Source organism: Poromitra crassiceps, assembly GCF_964638095.1.
Source record: "Poromitra crassiceps genome assembly, chromosome: 23".
NCBI classification, from domain to species: Eukaryota; Metazoa; Chordata; class Actinopteri; order Beryciformes; family Melamphaidae; genus Poromitra; species Poromitra crassiceps.
The window spans coordinates 3,271,878-3,298,078 of NC_139639.1; the positions used below are offsets into that span (position 1 = coordinate 3,271,878).

Consider the following 26,201-nt stretch of genomic DNA (forward strand, 5'->3'; position numbering starts at 1 on the left):
AAATAAGGGCAATAACAAAATGCATACCGCCCTCACTCTCTGAGCCTACATTCATTTAGAGATCATAAAAGTCCATTCAGTCATTTTGCTGCTAAGCTTTTCACGAGTCTCACCAGTCCAGGCAGGCGGCTGGCCAGTCCCAGGCCTGCACTGCCGAAGGCGCCTAGGCCAGACGACAGCAGGCTGTGCATGTCGGCCAGGCTGGGCCCGCCCTGACCACTCGCATGACGCTGGAGAACATGGATGGCTTCCTCCAAATGGTCCTCCATTTTATTCTGCTGTGGAAGCGGGAGACAACACAGTAAAGAATGTGGCAGCAGAAGAAGATGATGCGTTTTACAACCATAATCAGCCGGCGCCTTTCAACCACTGACTGTATAATATATGGACAGTGCGTCTTCCACTTCCTACCGCTATGGAAAAATGAAGCCGAAATATCTCCGTTTCAGGGAGCGGCCATCTTTGCTCGTTTGACGTCATTTGCAACCCGACTCTGCGCAGCAAGAGTCGGGCTGAGCCCCCTCAGCCATGCCGTAGTTTTGACAGTGGCTGCCACAGCTGTCAATCATCCCCTTTTTATATAGTCAGCTGACGATTAAAAAAACAAACTTATCAGAAAAACGAACATTTGAACATACATCAGCGTAATAAGAAGTACCTAAAATGGCAGAAACCATCTTTGGGAAAAATGCATTTGTACTTTGAGGGGGTGGGATTTATGATCTATACTGCAGCCAGCCACCAGGGGGTGATGTTTTGGCTTCACTTTTTGGGAGCCGACATGATGTCCAAATTAAACAGTCAATGCTTTCAACCCTCAAAATATCAGCGCATGTATGCTTCCACTGAATATAGGTTGACAATCTTTTGATGCACATTTCATACGGAAAAGAAAGAAGAAGACATGTGGACTCACCAGGGCCTGAATTCCACCCTCAAAGTTGGGAGAGGGCGTGGCCTGGCCAGAGGACCTGGTCCACTGGGATGCAGAGCCTGGATAAAAAAAAGGATCACAGAGGTCAGACAGATGCACGTACCCTCATATATCAAGTGAGCTTGTGATCTAAACCAGTGGTTCTCAAATAGGGGCCCGGGGACCTCCAGGGGGTTCCAGGGGGTCCCCAGCCAAAAGGGGGGTAATTTATTTTCGCTATAATTCCACTCATAAGTAACACAATGACTATTTTGGTCATGGGTTTTATACACTTTCTGTAATAAAACACCTAAAAGCATCAATCTTATTATATGGGGGACTGTGGGACAAATTGGGGGTCCGTGGTCTAATTCTTATCAGTTTAGGGGTCCTTCATATGAAAAACATATGAGAACCACTGATCTAAACTGAAAATGAACAGGCAGGTATCACCTCACATGATTTACCTTTGTTGTAACACTATTGATCTCCAAAGGGATATTCCCTTGGAGCGTACAATACAAAAAGAAAATCTCTGATCTACTCAAAATAAGTATGCAAATAGAAACAGGGGAGCGGTTTCATTTCTCTTCTCCACTGCTGTAAGCAAATGGGCCTGTTTAGCTCCCTCGTTTTGATTGAAGTCCTCATATCGCTTCATATTTGCAGGGCCCTGTCAACTGTGGGTGCACAAGGCTGCACTCCTGATCAATATGTGCAAATCATGTGGCTCATTCAACTTAAATCTATACATCGTATATGCAGGACTAAGCAGAAAATCTCTAAAATATACACAGACACACACACACCCATTAGGTCTTGCACATGACTGGTGTGAGATAGAACCATAGGCGTATGCTATGTTTTGGTCATTTGGATTATTCTATTTGGGTCGCACATGCAGAACTGTAGGTTTATAATTACATGAAATGCACATTGCAAGGCAAGAAGGATTTATTCTCCAACAACCGAGAAGCCTGTATAATGCAGCTAAACATTATGCCCAGCTTATTGTGTGTGGTGAATACTGTAAACAAAAAAACACTGGATGTATCTGTGCATTGTTTTAATATGAGTAGCTAATGTGATGGAGAGGAGATATAGACCCAAAAGGTCAAAGAGCTATAAGACCGATATGGAATATGAATGTGTTTCTATACTTTGCAGTCCACAACTGCAAGGTCAGGTCTCATCATCATGAACACCCATAATATTGCTCCTCCCCCTCATCCTCGCTGTATTGGCAGCTGCTTCTGATGTATTACGTGTATGAACTCACTCGGGGACGTTATGTAGAGTCAAATAAGGAAGTGGAGTGACCCCTCCGCCCCGTTTTTATTTTTACTTTACGTTATTTTTTCCTTCCACTCTCTACCGTTATATTTGGATGGTGTGTGTGTGTGTGTGTGTGTGTGAGTGAGAGAGAGAGTGAGAGAGCGGGGAAGAGAGAGAGAGAAGGTACAGTAAAGTTGTTTATGGGGTGTGGAGGAATCATGCCATAAAGTGTTACATTTATGTTGATTACCTTACCACTCTCCGTACTATGTGCAAACATAATTGCATGACTCAAAAAAATGAATAAAAATGTAAATAAAAATGTGGTTGTGCCAACGTAAACACGTTTTTGAATTGGAATCTTAGAAAATGTCCTAAATTAGATGAGACGTTTCTTATAACCGACTCACTGCTAGGTCAGATGACTTCAATGCCATGGTGAATGAAAGCCAGTATAGATACAGTCTATATCTGTATCAGCAGTAATAATCTTCAGACTGTATTCATACGGATCATGTGGGGAAACTTGTACACAGCGGTACGTCAGCGCAAATTCCTAAAAAATACATTAATCAGTTCAACTTTAAATGTTTTAGTTCCACTTTTGTCCCAATAGATGGAGCTACATTGTCGTCGTAAACCCATTCAGGCTTAGTCAGAATGAAAACAATACATCTCTCAAAAGATGTTATCATTCCCTTGCACAACAGGAAAGACCCTGTAGTGAACAAACAAAACTATGACCAGGCGAGTGGCCTTGGGGGGCCTCAGGAAAAATGACTCCCCCCGCTACCCACTCACCTGATATGGCCTGGGGAGAGCCCGATGGTGTGGAGGGAGAGGGAGGAAAGGCATTGCTGTTGGGGTCTGAGGGATAGATCTGCAACACGGATAGATTTCCAAATTTCATGACACACAATTTCATTCCACCCAACATACAACAAAACATGTTAATATAGAACGTTTACAGGCACAGTTCTCACATTTGAGTATTTTGAGAATGTTTTCTTCTAGATAGGAATTTTTTATTATACTACTTACAGATGCCAGGGCTTTTCCAATTTCAGCCCCAGAACTTCCAGCGGCTGATCCCCGATTGGCTTTGTGGAGAGAAAACAATACAGATCCGTTTAAATCAGAACCGACGCTCGACGAGCGATTCTGCCTCCTGGTGATATTGAGAAACAGGAAGAGAACTCGACACAGGGTGTGTGTGCACTGCTTACCCATGATGGTGTCGGTGCCGGTGATCGGGGGTGTGTGATTGGGGACTCCGTAGCTGCTGGAGCCCGAGTGGAAGCCAGAGGGATGAGTCCCGTTCACCTCGCTGCCATGCAGGGGGTAGTTTTGTGGGGAGAGGGGCAGTGGCTGCCGTTTCTTGGGGGAGGAAAGAGAGAGACCCAGACACAAAGATTTAAAACACAGAACCAGGCCTTCAAAGATGCATTAGTAGCCACCGAGTCCTCATTAAAACCGGTCCAAAGTGTCAAGGCAAAAGCTCACCAGTCTGTCTTGGGGGTTGATGGCAGTAAAGGGACCATGCTGGCCCAGATGGGGGGAGTTGCCCAGCATGGCAGAGTAACCAGGCTGAACCATCGACCCTGCGGAGCCCCATGGATCAGGGGAGGGGTGGAGGCCTTCTGTCAGGGGGCATCCAGGGGAGGGAGAGGGGGGGAGACATGAAGGGTGAGGAGGAGGGCGAGGGATAACCAGCCACAGGAGATGAAAGACAATGAAGGCCACATATGAGACATGTCACATTATTGTGATGACTTCATTCAACCATGATGCGTCATTCAGCACGGCAGGGTGTGAGCATACTGGCAGAGAGGGCTAAGCCACCATGGACTTAAGGATAGGAGCAACATTCCAGGTCATTACCTAGGTTTGCAATTAGGCAGGGTTCCCCACACATTTTACACGGATGGGAAATTTCAAAACTTTTCCATGACTTTTCAATCATCCATAATATAATGTCCATGCAAGGCGGTGACTCTGAATCAATACCAGAAATTATTACTAGACTGGACAATTAGGACACACCTCTTAGTTGATTTTTAGTGTTTTAGTGTGTAGAGTTATTGTGTCACATCACATGGAACTTCAAATAAAATACAAATTTTTCATAAAAAATATAATACAAGAAGCACTAAAATCGACACATATTAGAGCTACGTTACGTCAACAGCTACAGAAAATAAATTTGCCGTTACGTTACATTATGTGGAAGGTTATATCCAGAGACGATTACTGTAACAATTAATTTCATTACACACAACAAAATTCCATGACTTTTCCAAAACGTTCAAGGGTTTTACAAATTCCATGACTTTTCCAGGCATGGAAAGCGAGATTTTGAAATTGACTTTTCCAGATTTTCCATGACTGTGGGAACCCTGAATAGGTTTAATCAACAAGCATACATCCATTTGACCACAGTTACTCATCAGATATGATACTTTAAACCAAAACCCAAAGAACAGAAACAATGTTTGAAGGCATAAAGGCCTTCTGTATCTCCTGACCTTGCATGTAGAACGGCCCTGGGTAGACACTTCCTGGCTTGGAGGCAGGATAGCCAGCATTGTCTCGGTTAAACTCCTCTCCTGAGGCTGATGCATACACCTACAGATCACACACACAAAAGGAGTCAACCTTATTGTCTCAGTGCTGGAAACTGTCTCACTAAGCGCTATATGGTTGTGAACAAGCTATACAATACATATACACATAGATTGTTTTTGCATGAATGGCATTATGTATTTGCATCCTCCTGTTGAGATACTCTGCAAGCTCCCTTGTGCAAAGCTGAAACTAGGGGAATGCCCACAATCTTTTTTTTTTTTTTTACATAAGAAATACGCTAAAACTGAAATCTGAAACTGTCCAAATTAACTTCTGCTTGATCAGAAAACGGCATATATAAAAAAAAAAAAAAAAAAAAAAAATTGCACTACATGCCTGATTTAACACAGCTCTTCTGTGTTCCTTCCTGGACTAAAACCCAGTTTACTATCGGACTTTACTACTTAATTCAATAAACAGTCTGTTCCAACTTTTCAGCAGACTTGACTTGAGCACTGGGCGTTACCGATTGGATGTGCAGTGTCAGGGGGTTTTATTAGGCTCCGCCCACCCTCTCCGTGTGCCTTTTCTATATTCGCCTCTCAAACAGAAACGTGCCGAGAATGGTTCTGAGATACATAATTCTCACTGTAAACACAGTCAGACATGGCCCATAGAATAGGAGATGCAGTGCTGCGCTCCTATGCGTTTGCGTGTCTTACAATGGGTAGAAAAAGGAACCAATGTCGTGAACCGGCATAGACCTTCGTCGATCAGGACTATTCTATGAGGAAAATCAAGTATCAAACTCTGCGTGTGAAAAAGTCCAATCCAAACGCAGTGAAGTTCTCTTCTGTAATTTGATGAAACGGAGAGAAAGGAGAGGAAAGAGAGGGGAGAGGAGAAGAGGGAACGGAGAGATGCACTCCTAATTACTGAACCATCTGGCGAATCCTGGACGGCAGCCAACTCCACTGGCAGCTGGGATAGAGGGATGGGGGAGGGAGCGAGAGAGAGAGAGAGAGGGAGAGAGAGAGAACGGGGAGGGCTGTTGTTCGTGGTAGGGGGGGGGGGAGGGGCAGGGGGGAGAGAGGAGGCGGGTTAGAGAGGAGGAGGGAGGAGGGGAGGGGAGGGGGGTAAAGGAAGAAACGGAGAAGAGGAGGAAATAGGGTGCCCAGAGAGAGCGCGAGGGTGGGAGGGAAAAGCCGAGGTGGAGTAAAGAAGCATCAAACCCCACTATGTATTCCCTTCAGTGAACTAACAAGTACACTTGGCGGCAGTGGGGGGGTGTGGGGGGGGGGGATGTGATGTGTGGCTATAAAATAAAGAGCCTACAAATACAACACACTATAAATACACGCTGCAAACGAGCGACTGGGCTGAATGAGTGGCTCTGTGTGCGCTGTCGTCTGTGTGCTTTGGGCTCGGCAGTGCAGATCCACAGCTGTAGCGAGCTGGATGTCCTGTATGGCAGCTAAGGCGGCTAAGGCTCTTGCGAGCCAAGGAGAGGGCTTAAGATGCCAACTGGAATGTGAAAAGGGGGCGTAATCAGTGCACATGGGCTTCTTCCCATGGACTGACTGAGTGAGTGCGCGGGCCCAGATAGAGCTCAGCTCGGAGAGGAGAGGAGCTGCTGCTGCTGCTGCTGCTGCAGAACTGGATGTTAGTACTCACCGAGGAGGGCAGGCCAGGGGGCACCTTCCTGATCTTTTTTGGCTGCGGATCTGAGGGGAGGGCAGAGAGAGCAAGAGAGTCTATATAATGCCAAGATAATGCACCGATGAATGAGTTCATTTGCGCGGCTTCCTTTTCCCTCAGTCCTGCTGAAGGAATCTATCCATCTGTCTTTATGACTGCTCATTAAGGCCTAATCAAAGGTATTCTAATCTGATGTTATTCAGCAGCAGCACCACTGCCGGGTTTCTTAGCGCGGCACTGCTCAGCACAGCTCTCTCTCTCTCTCTCTCTCTCTCTCTCTAAGCAGAAGTGAGATTTCTCAGAAACCCGTTTTAAACCCTCAGCAGGAGAAGTGATGATACACGCGGTCTTAAATATAAACCAGAACAAAGAAAACACTCGCTCTCCCTTTCTCGCTGAAAATACATATGAGAATGTGTTGCTTCTACATTCTACTTTGTGATTGGACACTGAGTAACGTGGTCCAGTACGTACCCATGCTGCTGTCCGTCTGCGGGGGTCTCCGGCGAGGGTTGGCCCCCTGGTAGGAGGGGTAGAACTGGGAGTTGGACTTCAGGCCAGACGGGGAGAGGGCATCGGGACTGGGCATGGGCATCTCGTTGGGCATGAAGCCCGGCTACAGAGGAGGGCAAGAGGACAAACTCAAAATAGCGTAAAAGGACAGAGATGATGATATAATAATAATAATTATATAAAATTATAATTTTTAGTGATAATAGGATCATTACATGACATCAGTTAGCAGACGCTTTTATCCGAAGCCACTTAGAATAGTCACAATTGACATACAATTGACTAGGGCTGCAACTAACGATTATTTTCATAATCGATTAATCTGTCGAGTATTTTCTCGATTAATCGATTAGCTGTTTGATCTATAAAATGCAGAAAATCGTAGCAAATGTCGATCAGTGTTTCCCAAAGCCCAAGATGACGCCCCCAAATGTCTTGTTTTGTCCACAACTCAGATAATATCAGTTTACTGTCATACAGGAGTAAAGAAACCAGAAAATATTCACATTTAAGAAGCTGGAATCAGAGAATTTTGACCTTTTCTCTCGAAATTGTACTCAAAACGATTAATCGATTATCAAAATAGTTGTCGATTAATTTTCTGTCGCTCGACTAATCGATTAATTGTTGCAGTTCTAAATAATAGTGGAAATACATTTTTAGTGATAATAGGAAAATATCATTACATGACATCATTTAGATGACGCTTTTATCCGAAGCCACTTAGAATAGTCACAATTGACATACAATAGACAGGAAGGGGAGGGGATATGGTGACTGAATTGTACCTGTGTTGGAAACGAAGAGTAGGGTCCTCGCTCGGCCTTCCCTGTTGGCACGGGAAAATAAATCACATAAATCAGGTCATAATCATGAAAATGGAGCTTCCATGCCAATATTAAATCACAATCTGCCCCGTTCCCCCTTTCTGCAATGGGGCGCCTCCCATCTGCTGTGGCGAGAGTGTATATATGACGTGTCGTATTTATGGCTTTGGACAGCAAAACAACAACAAATTGGCCCATTATAAACGGTCCAGGGGCAATTGTGCCCCACCCCCCCCTGCCCCCCATCCTCATCCTCCTCCTCCCCACCCTCCTCCCTCCCTTGACAGTTCAATCGAGGAGAGCTATAGGCCACCGTAATCCCCAGGGAGAGCCTTGTTTGTGCATCGTTGCCCTTTACCCTGCTCCCCCCCCCCGCCCCACAAACTGCAACACACACACAAACAAACCCCTCCCCCCACCTCATCCCTGATTACCCCGCCCCCCTCATCCAGCGCCACCTAAGCATAAATATGGATTGCCCCTGACTTGGTGCATCAGTGCCTCTAACCTGTGAAAGGTCCCTCTCTCTCACACACACACACGCACACACACCCTCTTACTCACACTCACTCACTCACTCACTCACACACACACACACACACACACACACACACACACACACACACACACACACACACACACACACACACACACTCTATTCTTTTGGTTCAGCCACATGTGTATTTAAATAATCATAATACTCTATACGAGGGATCAGCCGAGCAGCATTTTGGTCAACAAACCGTGTCACTGGGTGACAACGGCAATGGAACCCTATGGAGCCTGAGTTTGAGCGTCTGACTCTAGCCGGCTGACCCGTGTTTACAATTTAAAAACTGCGACAGTTCACACAACTTTAACACGACGACATGCATAATATTATACATCAAACTCTTGAGCTAATTCTGCTCTCACTCAGAATGTCAAAATATAAGCGATGTGATGTATACTTTTTGAGATATTAACGTTTGTTTGGCACAACTCATACTAGTTTAACTGCCGCGGGGTTACGCATTTCTTGGGTGGCAAGTGACGTCACGCCGAGTCGTCCTATAAGTGGTATTATTGGATCCGTGGGGGTCTCATTTGCCACTGGTTCTGTTCAGGTTCTGATCAAAGACGATGTGTGACGTTATGCCGTCTAAGCCTAAAAACAGCTTAGTTGAGTTTAAACCTCCTTACCAACAATCCCTGGTCCAAACACGGGGGCAGGGGCGATGCCCTCATGCTCATTGTAAAGCGGTCCTTCTCCATGATAGCCCTGGGGGGAGAAGATAGCACAGGCTTTAGGAAAATAGAGAAATTAAAATAGAGCCTGTTATTAAGTTACTGGATCATCCAAAAAATTAAGAAGTGCTTCAGTTGAGAGACTCAAGCCCGGGTTGCGTGACATGTACATGGTCAAGTTCAACGTAATGATGATGAGGTATGGGTCCTACCCTTCCCTGGCTGAAAGCGGGACTGCTCTGTTCTCCCGGTCCCCAGGGACTGGACCCACTCCTCTCATCTATACCTGGGAAGAACAAAGAACTGGGTTAGGCCTATTAACCATTCAGTGCAGGCAGACACATTCTCAACCAGCTTTTCTACACCTCGGCTTTGGCAAAAACTAACTTCAGAGACTCGTAAAGTTGACCTGCTTTGATACGAGGGGGTCCCCCCCCCCCCCCCAGGCGGCTTCAAAGTAACCTCCTCCTGCCCGAAAGTGCTTCACTTCACAACTCACACAGAGGAGACAGCATAGTGACAGCGCTGTCACATAGCGTCGTGGATGTGACTGTAGGAAGTTTTGAATAATTAACACCCAGTATGAGGCTTCCAGAAATCATCCTCGACATTCTTCATTCTCCCACTCTCCTCGCTCGCGCTTCTCCTTTACATTTTCCATGGCAACAGACAGTCATTCACAGGCATCCATTCCGTCACGTTTGCCCCCCCCCCCCCGAACACACAGAGCGAGGGGGCTCAAACCCGACACACTCGACACGTGTTCTCCTCCCGGGCCGGAGCACGCTGGCTTTCAGAGAGAGAGAGGTCGACGTGATTGAAAGGAGAGCGATTTTAAAAAGATTGGTGAAGCAGAAATTCCTGCCTGTCCCCCTTTTCTCTCTCAGCCTCCCTCTCTCTCTCTCTCTCTCTCGCACTGCAACACAGCATCTCTAGGGGGAAAAAGCTGAAGCTTAATTGCGTACTGATTTGCATAATTGTGCATATTAATGAAGCTCGGCTCTATGAATATTCATATTTTTGTTTTGTTGTCTAATTAAAAAGCGGAGAGGGGAGAAGAGGCGGGGTGGGGGGGTGGAGGCGGGCTAGAATCATGACAGAATCAGCAGTAGAACAGAATGATAGGTCCAGAGCGCTGAGAGCTGCTAGATTGCCGTGACAACTGTGATCTATTCGCACGACACCAGCAGAATAAGAGATGAAGGAGACAATGTCTTGTTCGCCCCGCTATATGGCCGACTGTCACTCTGCACGTCAATCACACACACACACACACACCAGGGAAGAACGGGGCATCAGCCATTCAATTTCAGCTGCAAATCATCAGGATTTCCAGAAAAGAGAAAAAAAACAAACGCCCCCCGAGTTGTGCGTGTTGCGTTTGTGTGGCTGGGCGACCCCTTTGTTTACATGTGGATTACAGATTCAGCCTCTCACAAAGGAGCTGACCGGCCGTGTAGAGAAGGTTAATTTTGCATTCAGGGAGTCAATATTACCCCATTGTGTAATTAACTAGTAAGGGACTAGGAAATAAGCCAGTTACAGAGCCAAACAAATAGGTCAAATAAAAGGCAGGTATAATAAAGACAAGTTGAACTGACTTTGACGGCTGTAATGGAGTTTCAACTGCCATGCCTCTATTTCCATGGATTCGGTGCCATCGTGCGCCGTAGACTAAACTCAGCTGTCTGAAGAAGAGCGATTCAAAAGCCAGGTGAGTAAGAGATGAACGTGGGTGGCTATTCTTTCTTTCCCCTCCTCTCTTTGGGAGGAAGACTGGCACGTTGAAGGCAATAGAGACAGAGAAACCTGAACGGACACCATTCAACGCCACAATAGCGGAGGGTTGTATAAGTGAGCTCTGCAGGTAGCTCGCTCCACAGCGCTTCCTGGCAAGGGCTTGCTTTTTCCAGGGAAGGGGTGTGAGGTTAGCAGCAGCTACGGAGGAACTGGGACAGAAATTTCCCCGGGATGAATGGATGGCATGGAAGGATTCACGGGAGGGTCAGTCAGCATGTGAATTCACACCTGAAGGTATTTTTCACTGGCACGGATATCAGCACTCTGGCACTACTACTAACATTAGCTTAGCTAGCATCGGGTTAGTTAAGATAGAAGGAAGAGCATGAACACGAGTGAAATAATGAACAGAGTAAGTATTGAAAAGACAAACCCAATAAAACGCCGCTGGACAAAAAAAAAACCTTGCTTTACAAACCCGCCGATACATTCCAACACTAAATGATGTTAAATCATGCTAAATTAAATCAAAGCGATTATATGACGCAGAACCTCAGAATTCTTGTTTTGATCAGGGTCATGAGACGTGTCAAAACCCAAGTGCGCGCACCACACCACTCTGACCACCGGGACGCAGAGAGAAGGGTGAGTAAGGCCAGACAAATTCTCTGGTGAACCCCAATGCACTTCTCCTCCCAGTATACAACGGCCCCTTAAGCATGGCTAGTCTATAATTACACAGGAAGAGATACTGGAAACAGACAGCCAAGCCTGAGTCATCGGCTTCATGAGCGCAACTCATGCACATGCATGGGCTGAGCTCGCAGACAGGGCTCTGGGTTTTTACAGGGATACTGCCCCGGGCACCTACAACTGTGTGTCGTTTTGTGTCTCTAACACACCTTCTTCCTTCCCCTGGCGGGAGTGAGTCACGTCAGACACAAAGCATGATGTCAGATCGCACGTCTCAAGAGAGTCGACACCGTTAATGAAATACTGAACAATGTACAATGACACAGGCCTGGTTGTTTTACACTTGTGAGTCACCACCACCAAAAAGTGTTTCAGACAACAAACGTAAATGATGTGTATGTAATAGGGTTGTCAAAAGTATCGATAGTATTGAAAAGTATCAATTCTGAAAATTTGAATCGGATACAATACTCATTTTCAACAACAGGTATCGATAATATCGATAAGTATTAGGGGTGGGGGAAAAAATCGATTCACCTAAGTATCGCGATTTTTAATGTCACGATTTTTTGGATCGATCTTTTATTCCAGAATCGATAATCGCAAATTAAAAAAAAAAAAAAAAAAAAAAAAAAAAAATTTTTTTTTTTTTTTTTTTTTGGGTGCTTGCAGTCAGGCCACTCACTGAACAGCAGGCCAGGCGCCGCCTACTGGTTTACTAGTGGTTTTATTACTTTATTAGTTAGTCTGAAGTAATAATTACACTTCAGGGTTAAAGTGGGTGCATCTCATTGTAAAATTGGACCCAAATCTGGCTTCAAACGGCCCAAATTTCACGCGCGTTGGCCCATATCGGCCTGGCCTGCTTGGTATCTAATGCCCGGCCTGAATTATGATCCCAGTCCGCCCCTGTTTTTAACTATATCGCCCAGCCCTACTCATGATATATAATATACAGTCTCTAGTGTATGATTCAACTTTTCCCATGTTCTAATCTAGTGTAAAAAAGCAAACAAACTGAAAAAATAAAAGAAAAAAATAAACAAAAATCGCAATAAATCGTAATATCGAATCGCAATAATCGTAGAATCGCAATAATCGTGAATCGCAATATATATCGAATCGGCACCAAAGTATCGTGATAGTATCGAATCGGGAGATAAGTGAATCGGCACAGCCCTAATAAGTATCAATACAAAAAATGTGAAATGGATACAATACTCATTTGCAACAGTTGTCATACCATCAGTGCTTTCTTTTAATGAAAAATCACTGATTTTTCCCTCCCTATCATTGGTGGGTACGTGTTCTGATGGCTAGAGCAGGGCTAATCTGCTGTCTAAGTTCAAAGTTTGATCAGGTCTAGATTATGGAGAAGTGTGCGTCTGTCCGTTTATCTGTTTAACTTTATTTTTTATGCCTCTTAATGTGTCGTCATCCCCCCTTCCCGTGGTATCGAAAATGGTATCGAGTATCGGTATTTTACTGGGTATCGGTATCGAAGTAGAAATTCTAGTAACGTGACATCCCTAGTATGTAACCCTTGCAAGCCAGCTGGATTCTCTCGTGAGATCTCTGGCGGCGTCAGGTTAACATGTACGTATGCCCCATACACCAGTAATACATACAGCTACATGTAGTTCATATTATCTACAGCAGGAGGAAGCCTTGTTGTTCTCACACTCCTTTTGTACAGGTAAATGTCCCCATGCTCACTCTGTATGATGTCAAGCTTGGAACAGCATTGTGTGCGTGTCAGGATTTTCCTGTTGTCAGAGCAAATCTCATCATGTCAGTTTTATATCACAAGCAGTGTAGGAATTTAGCCAGGGGCCAAGGGCAAAAATGACCCCAGGAAATCTCAGAATGCCACTTAAAAACCATGATCCAGGGGCAAAAAATGCCCAAATGTTTTGATAATTTTATTTTCATTCAATTCACTTAATTTCCATCTCTAACACACCACACACTCAGTTCCTGCAAGCTGGTTGCCAGAAGACGACGATGAAGAACACACAAACAAACAGCGCTGTTGTTTACACTACGCTTTAGCAACTTTATGCACCAATTACTATTTTTTTTAAGTGCCCCCAGAATTTTGTAAATGCCCCCAGTGTTTTAGACAGTGGGGGCAAAAGTTGCCCCCAAAACATATATTTTAAAAATTCCTACACTGATCCCAAGTCTGTCATTCACTAAGCATCTGCTTTTGAAAAATGGAACATTCATGCAAATTTGAAAGTCCTGCTCTTCTGCATTTCAGCCCATACCAAGGGTTAAATATACATTTCAGAACTCTCGGTTTCTGCCTGGTGACCAACAAACGAAAGTGCATTGGAAACTAGTTTAGCCGACTACTAGTTACAGGAGTCTAGGCATTAGCCCGGCACATGAGACCAGGGTAGAGAGATGTTAGAAGAACCACTGAAGGCTCTTAGAAGTTCTCCTTAGCCACACATGTTAAACATGTTGAACCTCCACTAATTCAAACCTTAATCATGCTGGGGGTGGAATGACATTTAACTAGCTCCATAAGGACAACACATGGCAGCTGCTCTACAAAAGCAGGAATGCAATAGGAACAACTCCACTATTTGAAAGATACGGAGAGCACACAACACAGCTTTATACGACCGGAAAAAACACACGGTGGGGAATCCATATGACCCAAGCTAAAACCTTGCTAGACAGACGCAAGTCGGACTCTTGTGGGCTGCGGGCTTTCACGGTGAAATCATACCCTGACTGAGCCACATATGCTACCTGACCATCCAGCAGTTTTGCTCTGACCGAGCCCAGGCATTGTCACAGTGTTCAGCCCTGTGCTAAAAAACGAGACACAATGCTATGAGCAGCCCTGTGCAGGCCAGGAGCAGTGGTCGCTATTTCTTTCCAGCGCCCGGGGACCTTCATTGGACCATCATTGGACCAACTTCAGATGTTGTCGTCACTGGTCGGATGACGATCTTCTGCATGTTTTTAGTGGGGGGGTCATGTACGGAGGAACCCCCTGGGGGTTACGGGGAGAACATGCAAACTCCACACAGAAAGGCCCTTTTGACGAGATAGCCCACCTGGGCAGTAGGCACTGAAGATATGGGGGGGGGGGGGGGTCACAACTCCAGCGCCCACAGCGTCCCAGGTGGGAATCGAACCCAGGACCTTCGAGCTGTGAGGCGACAGCGCTTACCACTGCACCACCGTACCCCTGTCCTGTGCTAAAGACAGAGACAATGCCATGAGCAGTCCTGTGCTAAAGACAGAGACAATGCTATGAGCAGCCCTGTGCTAAAGACAGAGACAATGCTATGAGCAGCTCTGTGCTAAAGACCGAGAGACAATGCTATGAGCAGCCCTGTGCTAAAGACAGACACAATGCTACGAGCAGCCCTGTGCTAAAGACAGACACAATGCTATGAGCAGCGCTGTGCTAAAGACAGACACAATGCTATGAGCAACCCTGTGCTAAAGACAGACACAATGCTATGAGCAGTCCTGTGCTAAAGACAGAGACAATGCTACGAGCAGCCCTGTGCTAAAGACAGACAATGCTATGAGCAGCCCTGTGCTAAAGACAGACACAATGCTATGAGCAGTCCTGTGCTAAAGACCGAGAGACAATGCTACGAGCAGTCCTGTGCTAAAGACAGAGAGACAATGCTACAAGCAGCCCTGTGCTAAAGACAGAGAGACAATGCTACGAGCAGCCCTGTGCTAAAGACAGAGAGACAATGCTATTAGCAGCCCTGTGCTAAAGACAGAGACACAATGCTACAAGCAGCCCTGTGCTAAAGACAGAGACAATGCTACAAGCAGCCCTGTGCTAAAGACAGAGAGACAATGCTATGAGCAGCTCTGTGCTAAAGACCGAGAGACAATGCTATGAGCAGCCCTGTGCTAAAGACCGAGAGACAATGCTACGAGCAGTCCTGTGCTAAAGACAGAGACAATGCTATGAGCAGCTCTGTGCTAAAGACAGAGACAATGCTATGAGCAGCTCTGTGCTAAAGACAGAGACAATGCTACGAGCAGTCCTGTGCTAAAGACAGAGACAATGCTATGAGCAGCCCTGTGCTAAAGACAGAGACAATGCTATGAGCAGCCCTGTGCTAAAGACCGAGAGACAATGCTACGAGCAGCCCTGTGCTAAAGACAGACAATGCTACGAGCAGCCCTGTGCTAAAGACAGAGACAATGCTATGAGCAGTCCTGTGCTAAAGACAGAGACAATGCTATGAGCAGCCCTGTGCTAAAGACCGAGAGACAATGCTACGAGCAGTCCTGTGCTAAAGACAGAGACAATGCTACGAGCGGTCCTTAAAATGATTAAACGAAACGATTTAAACGATTAAACGATTAAACGATTAAACGATTTCAGACGGCAGCCCGTCTTTATTGTCACACGAACACACAACACATGCATGCGGCCACTACACACACTCATGCTGACGGTGGCCGGTGAAATATGTCCTCTGCATTTGACCCATCCAGGCTTGTCCTTTCCTCCAGGGGGCAGGCCAGGAGCAGTGGTCGCTATTTCTTTCCAGCGCCCGGGGACCTTCATTGGACCATCATTGGACCAACTTCAGATGTTGTCGTCACTGGTCGGATGACGATCTTCTGCATGTTTTTAGTGGGGGGGTCATGTACGGAGGAACCCCCTGGGGGTTACGGGGAGAACATGCAAACTCCACACAGAAAGGCCCTTTTGACGAGATAGCCCACCTGGGCAGTAGGCACTGAAGATATGGGGGGGGGGGGGGGGTCACAACTCCAGCGCCCACAGCGTCCCAGGTGGGAATCGAACCCAGGACCTTCGAGCTGTGAGGCGACAGCGCTTACCACTGCACCACCGTACCCCTGTCCTGTGCTAAAGACAGAGACAATGCCATGAGCAGTCCTGTGCTAAAGACAGAGACAATGCTATGAGCAGCCCTGTGCTAAAGACAGAGACAATGCTATGAGCAGCTCTGTGCTAAAGACCGAGAGACAATGCTATGAGCAGCCCTGTGCTAAAGACAGACACAATGCTACGAGCAGCTCTGTGCTAAAGACAGACACAATGCTACGAGCAGTCCTGTGCTAAAGACAGAGAGACAATGCTATTAGCAGCCCTGTGCTAAAGACAGAGACAATCAGTACGTTTACATGACACTTAGTTAGCTCGACTGAAATCAAAGTTATAAAAGTCCGACTAACACAGCCAGATAATGCGATTGGGAGTCGATTTACTCCTGCATGTATCCAGGCCAGTCGGACTGGAACTGGACGAGGCGATCAGTGAAGTCCCCGTGCCAGGCTTTGATCCGGAAGTCGAACACATAAAACGTAAACAGAGGGTGCATCTCAAGAGAGGGTGCATCTGAAAAGAGGGTGCATCTCAAGAGAGGGTGCATCTCAAGAGGGTGCATCTCAAAAGTAGAGCGTACAACACCAAAGACACTGCATTTTTCAGACAGAAAGAAATTAAACTTGTTCAAGACCCGTCTCCGTCTCTGCAACACACTCTCGCGAGATTTGGAAAGAGGAATGTTGCCAAATATATAATATGTTAGTGGCCAGGGAGCGATTAGCTAAAGCTAAATGTGAAGTTCGTTGATGTAGCTAAATCTGTTGCTAGAAAAAATATTTTTTTAATTTGAATATCTTAGTTTCAACTGCATTGAGCTAACAAGGGGCAGCTTTGGGTATATATGTGTGGTTTATGTGGAGTTTGAGAACTATCATGATCTCCATTTCAAGTTAGCTTGCTAGGTAGCACTAACCCCTGCTTGAAGAAGAAAACAAGTCGGGGCGGGGGGGGGGGGGGGGGGGGGGGTAACGAGACTTGGGGAGAGGTGACCACCTGACCATTCCATCAATAAATCGATTTCCCACCCGTGCTTGTATACTGGGACAAGGACAGTAGTCCGAGTAAATAGGCTAATCAAGCTATAACCATAGCTCGACTTAACTGTGCGTGTAAACATAGCCCTGTGCTAAAGACAGAAAGACAATGCTACGAGCAGCCCCGTGCTAAAGACTGAGAGACAATGCTACGAGCAGCCGTTGGACTGATAACGGCATGGTGTCTATTTTGTAAGCGTGCACCTTGCTGCCACAAAAGAACATCTATGTGGCCCTCAAGTGAATAGAAGAAAGAGAGCCCCCCCGTGCCCTCCCCCACCCCACCCAGCCAAAGCTTGCCTCGTCTTTCATCTCCGCTTCAATATCCTGTTTCATTTCTGTTGCTACCTGAAAGAGCCAACGCACTTCCAGACGTATGAGTGTGACAGACAGAGACATCTGATTTCCACAAAACAAAAAACAAAAAAATCACGGAATCACGGAATTTAATAATAAAAATGGAATCAACTGTAAAACATGGAATATTGCAAAATTTTCCATAATTTGGCTGAGATTGATAAAAGTATGCTTAATTATCAAAATAAGAAGTAGATCTAATTATTGTAGCAACCTAAATGATTTCATAATTGTGAAAAAAAAGCCTAGAGAAATGATTCAGTTTTCGATTGGGCTGTTTTGAGAGGGGGGGTCGGTCTAGTGTGGGACCCTTACTGCACCTAACAACTTAGTTTTCACCTTGAGAAACATGTCAAAGTTTGGGTTAGGCTGTCTGAGAGATCCAACTTGTCAAAAAAAAAAAAAAATCTCACTCCTAACACCTCAATTAAAAATTAAAATGGAAAAAACTGAATTTGGGGAAAAATAAAACGGAATTTGGGAAAAAAATGAAACGGATTTCATATGGCTCTAGTGACAAGAGGATACCATACACGAGAGGAAAGGGTCCGATATTGAGGAGATAAGTCTGGCCCAAGATCTGCCGAGAAGAACCAGCTTGCATGCGTTTCTAAACTGACTACGAGGGTCGTGTCGCTAAAGTTGATGATGTTGAGGAGAGAACGCCGCGAGGTGAAAATGAATTATGCGAGGGGAGAAAGTAGGGTGCAAGATTGCAGGACGGAGGGAGAAGACTTTTCCACCGTGTAAGCACTGGAGATTAATTGGGTTGTTCCCATCAACCCCCCACCCCTGCGCCTTTGTCCTCCCACCATCAGCAGATAGTGATTGAATGGCAACAGCTGAGAAGGTGAGGGAAGGGACACCTGCGAGGCGAGGAGGGCTGAGCGATGAGGAAGTGTAGCGGAGATGACGCCTGATCTACATAACATAACATAACCAGGCATTCTGCCCCGAGGGCTGTTTCCCAGTGATCTGCCATGTGAAAAGTCGCTCGTCAGATGCGACGATGAATGGGGAACAATCTCCTCCTCCATTACCATTCAAAACACAGCCAGTCAATGGGGGGGGGGGGAGGGTTGGTGGGGGTGAGGGGTCGTCAAACTAGGAGAAGAAGGGTCTGCAGAGAAACATCAACGACCCCCCAGTGTCAACAGATATATTGGGGATCATTACAAAGCAATAATGACATTACAACAGTAGCTTCAGGTGAGAGGGAGGAAGAGAAAGTGACATTTATTTTCTTCCCAATAACAATTTACTGGTGTATATTTTTTTGAAATGGAGAAAATCAGATCCAGACGAATGACAGAACGAAAGAAAGAAATTGACTGACTCAGAAAGAAAGAAAGAAATTGACTGACGAAAGAAAGAAAGAAATTGACTGACGAAAGAAAGAAAGAAAGAAAGAAAGAAAGAAAGAAAGAAAGAAAGAAAGAAAGAAAGAAAGAAAGAAAGAAAGAAAGAAAGAAAGAAAGAAAAGAAAGGTCAAATGAAGTGGCTTATTATGATCATTGACATATAGGGGTAGCAATAAATAAAAAGGTTTACGATTGTCTTGGTAAAAAACGGAAAGACTTACTTGAACCTCCAAACTGACTGCTAGCCAGGGTAGTTGGCCGGTTCTTCCCATTTGAAACTGGTGGTGCAAACATCTGAAATGGAAGCATATTGGGACAGTAAACAAACCATCGCAAAGTCATTTTGCAAAGGTTGATTAGGGGCCAAGTCGAGCTCTCCTACAAAAAGATTGAGACAACAGTTACCATATGTGAGAAGAAGCACCCTACGCATTCCATCTTTGACTGAGTCAGTCAGTCAGTATTGAGAGTGAAGTGACGCACAGTCGCACACAACACAACAGTCTAATAAAGAAAGAGCCTGATTTATGTCTTGCAATCCTTCAAACCCTCAGCCTGACACATTCATGGATGATGATAGTATCTCAACCTTCTCGACGACTCTTCCAAGACGTTTTTTTGGACGAGGTGAAGAAGTGAATGCCTTGATATGTCATTGGGTGAGATGAACTGTATAGGACAGTGTTTCTCAACTGGTCTAGCTTCACGAGTCGACCGACATTTTTCCTGTCATTAAGTCGCGAACCAATTTTCAGAATGTAGCCGACATTTGTAGCATAATTTAGCCCCCATTGAAAGACGCTAGCATGGCATGTTGGTACCAATGGATGCCTTAGGTCTTCTAGTTTCATATGGTGACAGTATAATCATTCTTTCTTTAAAAATGAGCACGCTACAGCCTCTGAAAGACAGTCATGTTGGCCGCGGACGCCAGCGTCCTCAATGAGAAAATGAACTTTTTTTCCCCTCATCCACACACTCAGAACGGCCCCGCCGCGCGACCCACTTTTGGGTCCCGACCCACCGGTTGAGAAACACTGGTATATAGGATGTATACTGGTCAAAGTCAAGCAAGCATTGTTTATGTTTTTCGAGACACCACCTTACCGCGCTAAAATCCAGCAAGTCGCTGAGCTCCTTGTCTGTTCCCACTGCGGCCATTCTCTGCTACCGTTTCACTTGGCTGTTTCAGTCCCAGCAAGCGACTGCAGGCAGAGGGAGGGAAGGAAGGGGAACAGCATTACATGTTGTCCTCTTGGTTGTGAGACTGAAGGCAGAGGGAGGGAAGGGGAACATGTTATGGTACATTGTGCCCTCTCGTTGTGAGATGTTGCACAGTGGATGATGATGATGATATTTCAAACGCATTCAAGTTGCTCACATCAAGACTGCGACAGACAACCCCCTGACGCAAGTCAATAAAATGACATTGGCGGGTAGGCCAACACAAACACACCTAACCCAACAAACCATTCACGCTCAGATTTTCAGCGAGTGCTGCGAGGGCTCACGTACTCTGTCTGCCTGCCAATGATGTAGTTACTACTGAGTAGCCTATGGCCTACATCATAACAATGTAGTTACTACTGAGTAGCCTATGGCCTACATCATAACAATGTAGTTACTACTGAATAGCCTATGGCAGTGATCCTCACTATTTCTTCGATGAGAGCCGCACTGGCAGGACAAAGTCAATAGGAGAGCCACTTTTACCGCAAAAAACACCAAAAGCCACCCCAACCAAGCACATCTGCCTACCATTTTTTTGTGTTTTATTGTTTCACACACACACACACACACACACACACACACACACACACACACACACACACATATATATACCAGTTTCCCCTAGAAAATCTTTCAGGCCTGGAGGGATTTCGAAACGTACCCCGACCGCAACGGTGGGGGCCGTCGGTGGGGGCCGTCGCTGGCGACGCTAAAGTTTTAGCTAACCTGTTCACATCTATGTTCGCAATGGCATCCCAAGTATCATCATACTATTATGGGATGTGATGCGAACAGTTGTATTATGGGATGTGCGTTTCCCAGGCAACGACACACGTTGACACGTTTTGGAACAGCGCTGCACGCTGGCACAATACTCCTAAAAGCAAAATGCTTATTGTTTTGAATGATTTGGCACCTTCTATTACTGCCAACACCAGTATTGTTGTATTGTAATAATATGCCATAAAGGTTTATTGAAATTTTGGGGAGAGCAGGGGGGGGGGGGGGGGTTCTAAAAAAAATAAAAAAATAAAAAAATTAACTTATTTTTTTTTGCAATTTCTTGCCGCCAACTAAAGCTTCGAGAGCCGCCAGCAGTTACTACTGAATAGCCTATGGCCTACATCATAGCAATATAGCAATGTAGTAATGTAACAATGTACCTCATTTTATGTGGTGTGTTGCTGTATGTCCTGTTTTTAAGACCAGGGACCACGTTGGAATAATAAGTGTTACACTTTTACATGTATCATCCCTTGGATTTGCTGTCTTTTATATCCAAATCAAATCAATAAAATCAAATACTACTGAATATGAATAGCCTATGGCCTACTACATCATGACAGTGTAGTTACTACTGGATAGCCTATGGCCTACATCATGAGAGAGAGGTGACATTCACGTGTGACATCCTTGTCTTGATCACAGTGTGTGTATTACATAACTGGGTTTGTGCAGGATTCAGTCAGGTGTAGGACTTTCCCTGCTAGGCCACATTTAACATGTGTATCTGAATTATGGACCAGTGATGAAGCCACAACCACAAGGCCTCAGTGCGCTCAGTCCCCCAGGCTGCTGCTCCTACCTCAGAAACCACCCGGTGTTAACAGCTCTTCTCACTGAAGTGACATGGCATGTTGTGGTCTCTGCGCTCTCAAATATTAGTTTCATTCTTTGCTGACTGTCCCCCATCAAAAGCAAATACAACACAGGTGTCTTAAAATGACTAAATCAGTATCTCTTTTAACACAAAATCAGCACAACTGTATATGAAACAATTTGCTTAAAGGGACAGCTCACCCTAAAATACAAAATGCATATTTTCGCCTCTCACCTGTAGTGCTATTTATCCATCTATATTGTTTTGGGATAGTTGCCTGAGTTTTGGAGATATCGGCCGCAGAGATGTCTGCCTTCTCTTGAATACAATGGAACTGGATGGCACTCGGCTTGTGGTGCTCGAAGCACCAAAAAAATACATTTGAAAAACTCAACAGCAATGTCTCTTTCCAGAAATCATGGCCCAGTTACTCAAGATAATGCACAGACTTTGTTGTGAGCAGTTCCATGTAGGAACTATTTTCTTTTGCAGTCTTATGTAGGAACTAGCTAGCAGCTAGCGGGTGTAGTTCGTTCAAAAAGAAAATAGTTCCTCCATGAAACTGCTCATAACAAGGTCTGTGGATTATCTTGAGTAACTGGGTCATGATTCCTGGAAAGAGACATTGCTGTTGAGTTTTTCAAATGGATTTTTTGGCACTTTGAGCATCACAAGCCGAGTGCCATCCAGTTCCATTGTATTGGAGAGAAGGCAGAAACTCTGCAGCCGATATCTCCAAAACTCAGGCAACGAACATAAAACGATATAGATGGATAAATAAATAGCACTACAGGTGAGATGGAATATATGTATTTTGGATTTTAGGGTGAGCTGTTCCTTTGAGCATGTGTTCACACTATTGCAAAGTAATGATCCCAAGTGCATGTCAGAGAGTTGACTTCACCACAACCACTTCAATAAATCAGATTCATTTTCAGGCCATGAGTGAAATTTAGCTTTCAGTCTAAAATAATATTGGAAACTGGTTGTTTTCAGTCTGTGCCTAATATTGTCCTAGTTTTTGCCATCATGACAATTGATTGTGTCACTGACACTCTAGAGATTTATACCTCCAAATTGCCAAGAGTGGTGGTCCAACACACACCACTCTTACTGCAGGTACACATCTCTTTAAATGACTGAAACAATTTTCACATTTCATATAGTTCATTTGATGTTTTTTAGCGATGCTCACAACATAATTCCTTAATATTAAGGTTAGTTTGCTGGCTGCTGGTTTTCTTTGTGTTGTTCAAGTTGTATCAGAAGAAGTGGACAGGCTTTCATTTCTTCTGCTAGAAAGTATTTTTCATGTGTTTAACTCACTGGAATGCCACATTCAACATAGTCAAATTGATATTTTTGAATTTAAAATAAACAACCATAAACAAACCCCAGCAGATTTGCCATTTTGTGCTTTTCTTAAGTAGGATTGATTGTATTCGTGCGAATATAATTGATATTTTTGATTTTTGATACTTTGGCCTGCCAACATTGGTGGATCCCCTGTATTTACCCCGTATGTTGACACATTTGCACAATTTATGACGACAGGTGGGATATTTGAGCCTGCAAAAATTCCCACATATCCAATTTGTAATGACCACTAGGAGGTGAATGATTTTTCCGCTCTGGAATCCAATATGACATATACATACTTCAACTTCATACGGTAGCTCATGCTAGGTCAAATAAACATCTTAATTGCAATATGCAAGACCCAGGCAGTGTGGACAATTGGAAATTTGATGTAGGCAGGTTCAACTATTTGGAGATTGTGTCTGCCCCATTTTCATTGGAAAGCGCAGCGCTCCCGGTGATATGGAGGAATTCAAAACTCTACAATGAAGTGATGACATTTTGAACATAATCATGTCATTATAGCATGATGATGATGGCAAAAAATAAGGAAATAAGAGCCCAGGTTGAAAGTAACCGGAATTGTTGTCTGGAAACATAGATCCATTTACACCAAAATTGAGTTTAAATATCTTTACCAAGTTACCACTAAAAAAACAAGTAGCGTAGTTATTACTTTTGTTCCCATGCCTTTCTAGCCATCAGGCTGAAGCTGAACAATCCAAAATTACATCCCACCCCAGTTCCTGGTTCGTTCCGTTCAAAATCAATCTTCTTTTGAAACTGAGAAGAAAAGCTAATGCTACTTTTTCCATCTGTAAGTATTCCAACTATTCTTCCTATTTAGATTGTATAGGGCAAAAGAGTGACACAAACAGCCATGCCGTAGTCTCCTATGAATGATCCTATGAAGCCCTAACATTTCATTTTGAAGGCAATGCAAGCTGCAGTCACAAATTTCAAGGGTGTAAGTAATATAAAGAGCACCCCAATGAAGTACTCCAGTGGGTCATAATACGTGTAATTATATGATATGAAAAGTGCAACCAGTAACGAGCAATACAAGCCGACCACTGCTGGTATGTGTACATCATATGTAGGCAATAAAGCGGATTCTGACACTAAATTGGCTTGGCAATTTCTGTCTCATTGAGCCGAGGTCAAAATGGGGGAGAAATGCTGAGCCCCTCCTAACAAATGGAACTTAGGCTACATACGCCTGTCTTAAGCAGCCCCCACCTTCGGCCTGCTCAATTGCAGAAAAGTTTCAATCCAGAAATAATTAAATAAACAATATAGTTTGAATAAATGCCAGGCGTTAGACAACAGACAGTCTGTTAGTATTATACGAGGACTGTCGTTTTCCTGACTCATTGATTGCTTTCAATCTATGAGAGACTTTTTAAAAGGACGTAAAAACCTGTTGCCTAGTAGCCTGACGTCGAGCAGAATGGGCCACCTCACTGATGAACACAAAGACTCGGGCCAGCAAAGTTTCAGATGAGTGTCCCAAAACACACAGCCAAACACCCAAAACGTCCCCTTTTCTGTCAACTGTTGATCCAACTGGGGCCTAGTGTTATGATGAATGGAGAAAACAAGTCTTTAGCTAAATAATAATAATCCTGTTGCTTTGGTGGTTGTTGTTGTTGCTAGTGGTGGTGATAGTGGTGGTCTAGTGGTAGTAATAATAATAATAATATCCACATCAGTTGTACTAAGATGTATCGCTACAATGTTTTGTATCAATTGTTACAGTTAACTAGCCCACCATGTTCATGGTGAAACTCCCAAAATGTGTTTAACAGGTGGAGGAGCTTGTCATTCTGGCCGCGCGACCATGAACGTTATAAAACAATGCAACAATGTATCCGAGCTATGTTCCACCGTTGACGCTAACGCATTTCTCGCGTCCAGAAAACATGACTAGTGTTGGCAAATATCCCTGGAAGATATTCAGCTAAACGAGCGAAGTCAAGTCTGGCAGTATGCTAATGTGCTGTAACGTTAGCCCATTGAACTGAACAAAGAAGTCTTTTCCCCTGCAAATACTCCTCAATAACACGAAGCCAGCTCTGCCCAGGCAGGCAGGCCGGACGACAATCCAAGACCCCGCTTTTCCCTGGCCGTGGCACTCACTCACTACAACTTGGACGCTGCGCTCTAAAGTTGATTAATACTCCAGTAAAAAACCGGGCAGACAGTTTCTCTTTGACATGCACACGCTTATTAAGAACGGATGTGTGTCCCCGCGTTTACCTGGACTCAGTAATGTGGCATCCAACAGGGGGAAATGAACGCCTGGGAGTAGAGAGAAAAACAAAGTTGGGGATCGGATCCTTCCCCCGTGGTCCGGACCGTGCAAGGGGCTTGATGAAGATGAGGAAAGACAATATATCAGCCGCTCCTCCGCCGCCTCGTCTCGCTGTGCGTCTTCGTCACGGAATAGAAACAGCGTCTCTCGACGGATTCATAACTCTTGCGCTACTCCCGTTGTCTTATTGTTGTTGAAAATGTAACCATTTCATTTTCCTAGTAGACATTTTAACAGCCTCCACATTGTCGGTTCCAACGGGGTATCCCTCCGCAGCACAGCCCCTACGAGAAGAGATGGACGCTAAAACATCAGCGGTGTCCAATTTCAACCAGGCGAAGAACCCGACCGAAGCTGCTTTCGATAGGCATTGAATTGATACGACGGTCTTCTTAAATGTCGCAAAACGTCACTAGTTTGCGGTTATGAGCAGAGCGCTGTGTTATCTGAGGCGCAAACCGCGGGGATCTATGTCGACTGGCGGATGAGGACAGCGGAAAGCCCAACAGTCTAGTGACAGACCAGAGCAAGATGGAATGATAATATCGGAGCGGGGGACCAATTGGATACGAGGAAATTTTGATTGGCATGTGGGACGCCCAAGTATATTTCAACATTATCCTTTAGGGCAGCCTCATTTTGC

The 26,201-nt window shown here is 44.9% G+C and overlaps 1 protein-coding gene across 3 annotated transcripts in view; it reads right to left on the reverse strand.

Moving 5' to 3' along the window:
- The window catches only part of tcf3a (transcription factor 3a), a 34,403-nt gene extending 8,421 nt beyond the window's left edge, over nt 1–25,982 (reverse strand). For 2 of the 3 annotated variants that reach the window (XM_083659380.1, XM_083659382.1), the window contains exons 1-15: nt 25,504–25,982; nt 20,163–20,260; nt 19,277–19,349; nt 9,231–9,304; nt 8,974–9,052; nt 7,753–7,793; nt 6,926–7,067; nt 6,428–6,477; nt 4,714–4,813; nt 3,692–3,828; nt 3,415–3,565; nt 3,230–3,288; nt 2,990–3,068; nt 917–993; nt 114–278 (exon numbers count right to left, since the gene is read on the reverse strand). In XM_083659380.1, coding sequence (XP_083515506.1) covers nt 114–278; nt 917–993; nt 2,990–3,068; nt 3,230–3,288; nt 3,415–3,565; nt 3,692–3,828; nt 4,714–4,813; nt 6,428–6,477; nt 6,926–7,067; nt 7,753–7,793; nt 8,974–9,052; nt 9,231–9,304; nt 19,277–19,349; nt 20,163–20,216 — 1,281 coding nt within the window. In that variant the 5' untranslated portion in view covers nt 20,217–20,260; nt 25,504–25,982. Of the gene's footprint in view, nt 1–113; nt 279–916; nt 994–2,989; nt 3,069–3,229; nt 3,289–3,414; nt 3,566–3,691; nt 3,829–4,713; nt 4,814–6,427; nt 6,478–6,925; nt 7,068–7,752; nt 7,794–8,973; nt 9,053–9,230; nt 9,305–19,276; nt 19,350–20,162; nt 20,290–25,503 lie in introns of those variants that run through there. The other variant, XM_083659381.1, reaches the window with a different exon arrangement.
- Between the last annotated feature and the right edge of the window lie 219 nt (nt 25,983–26,201).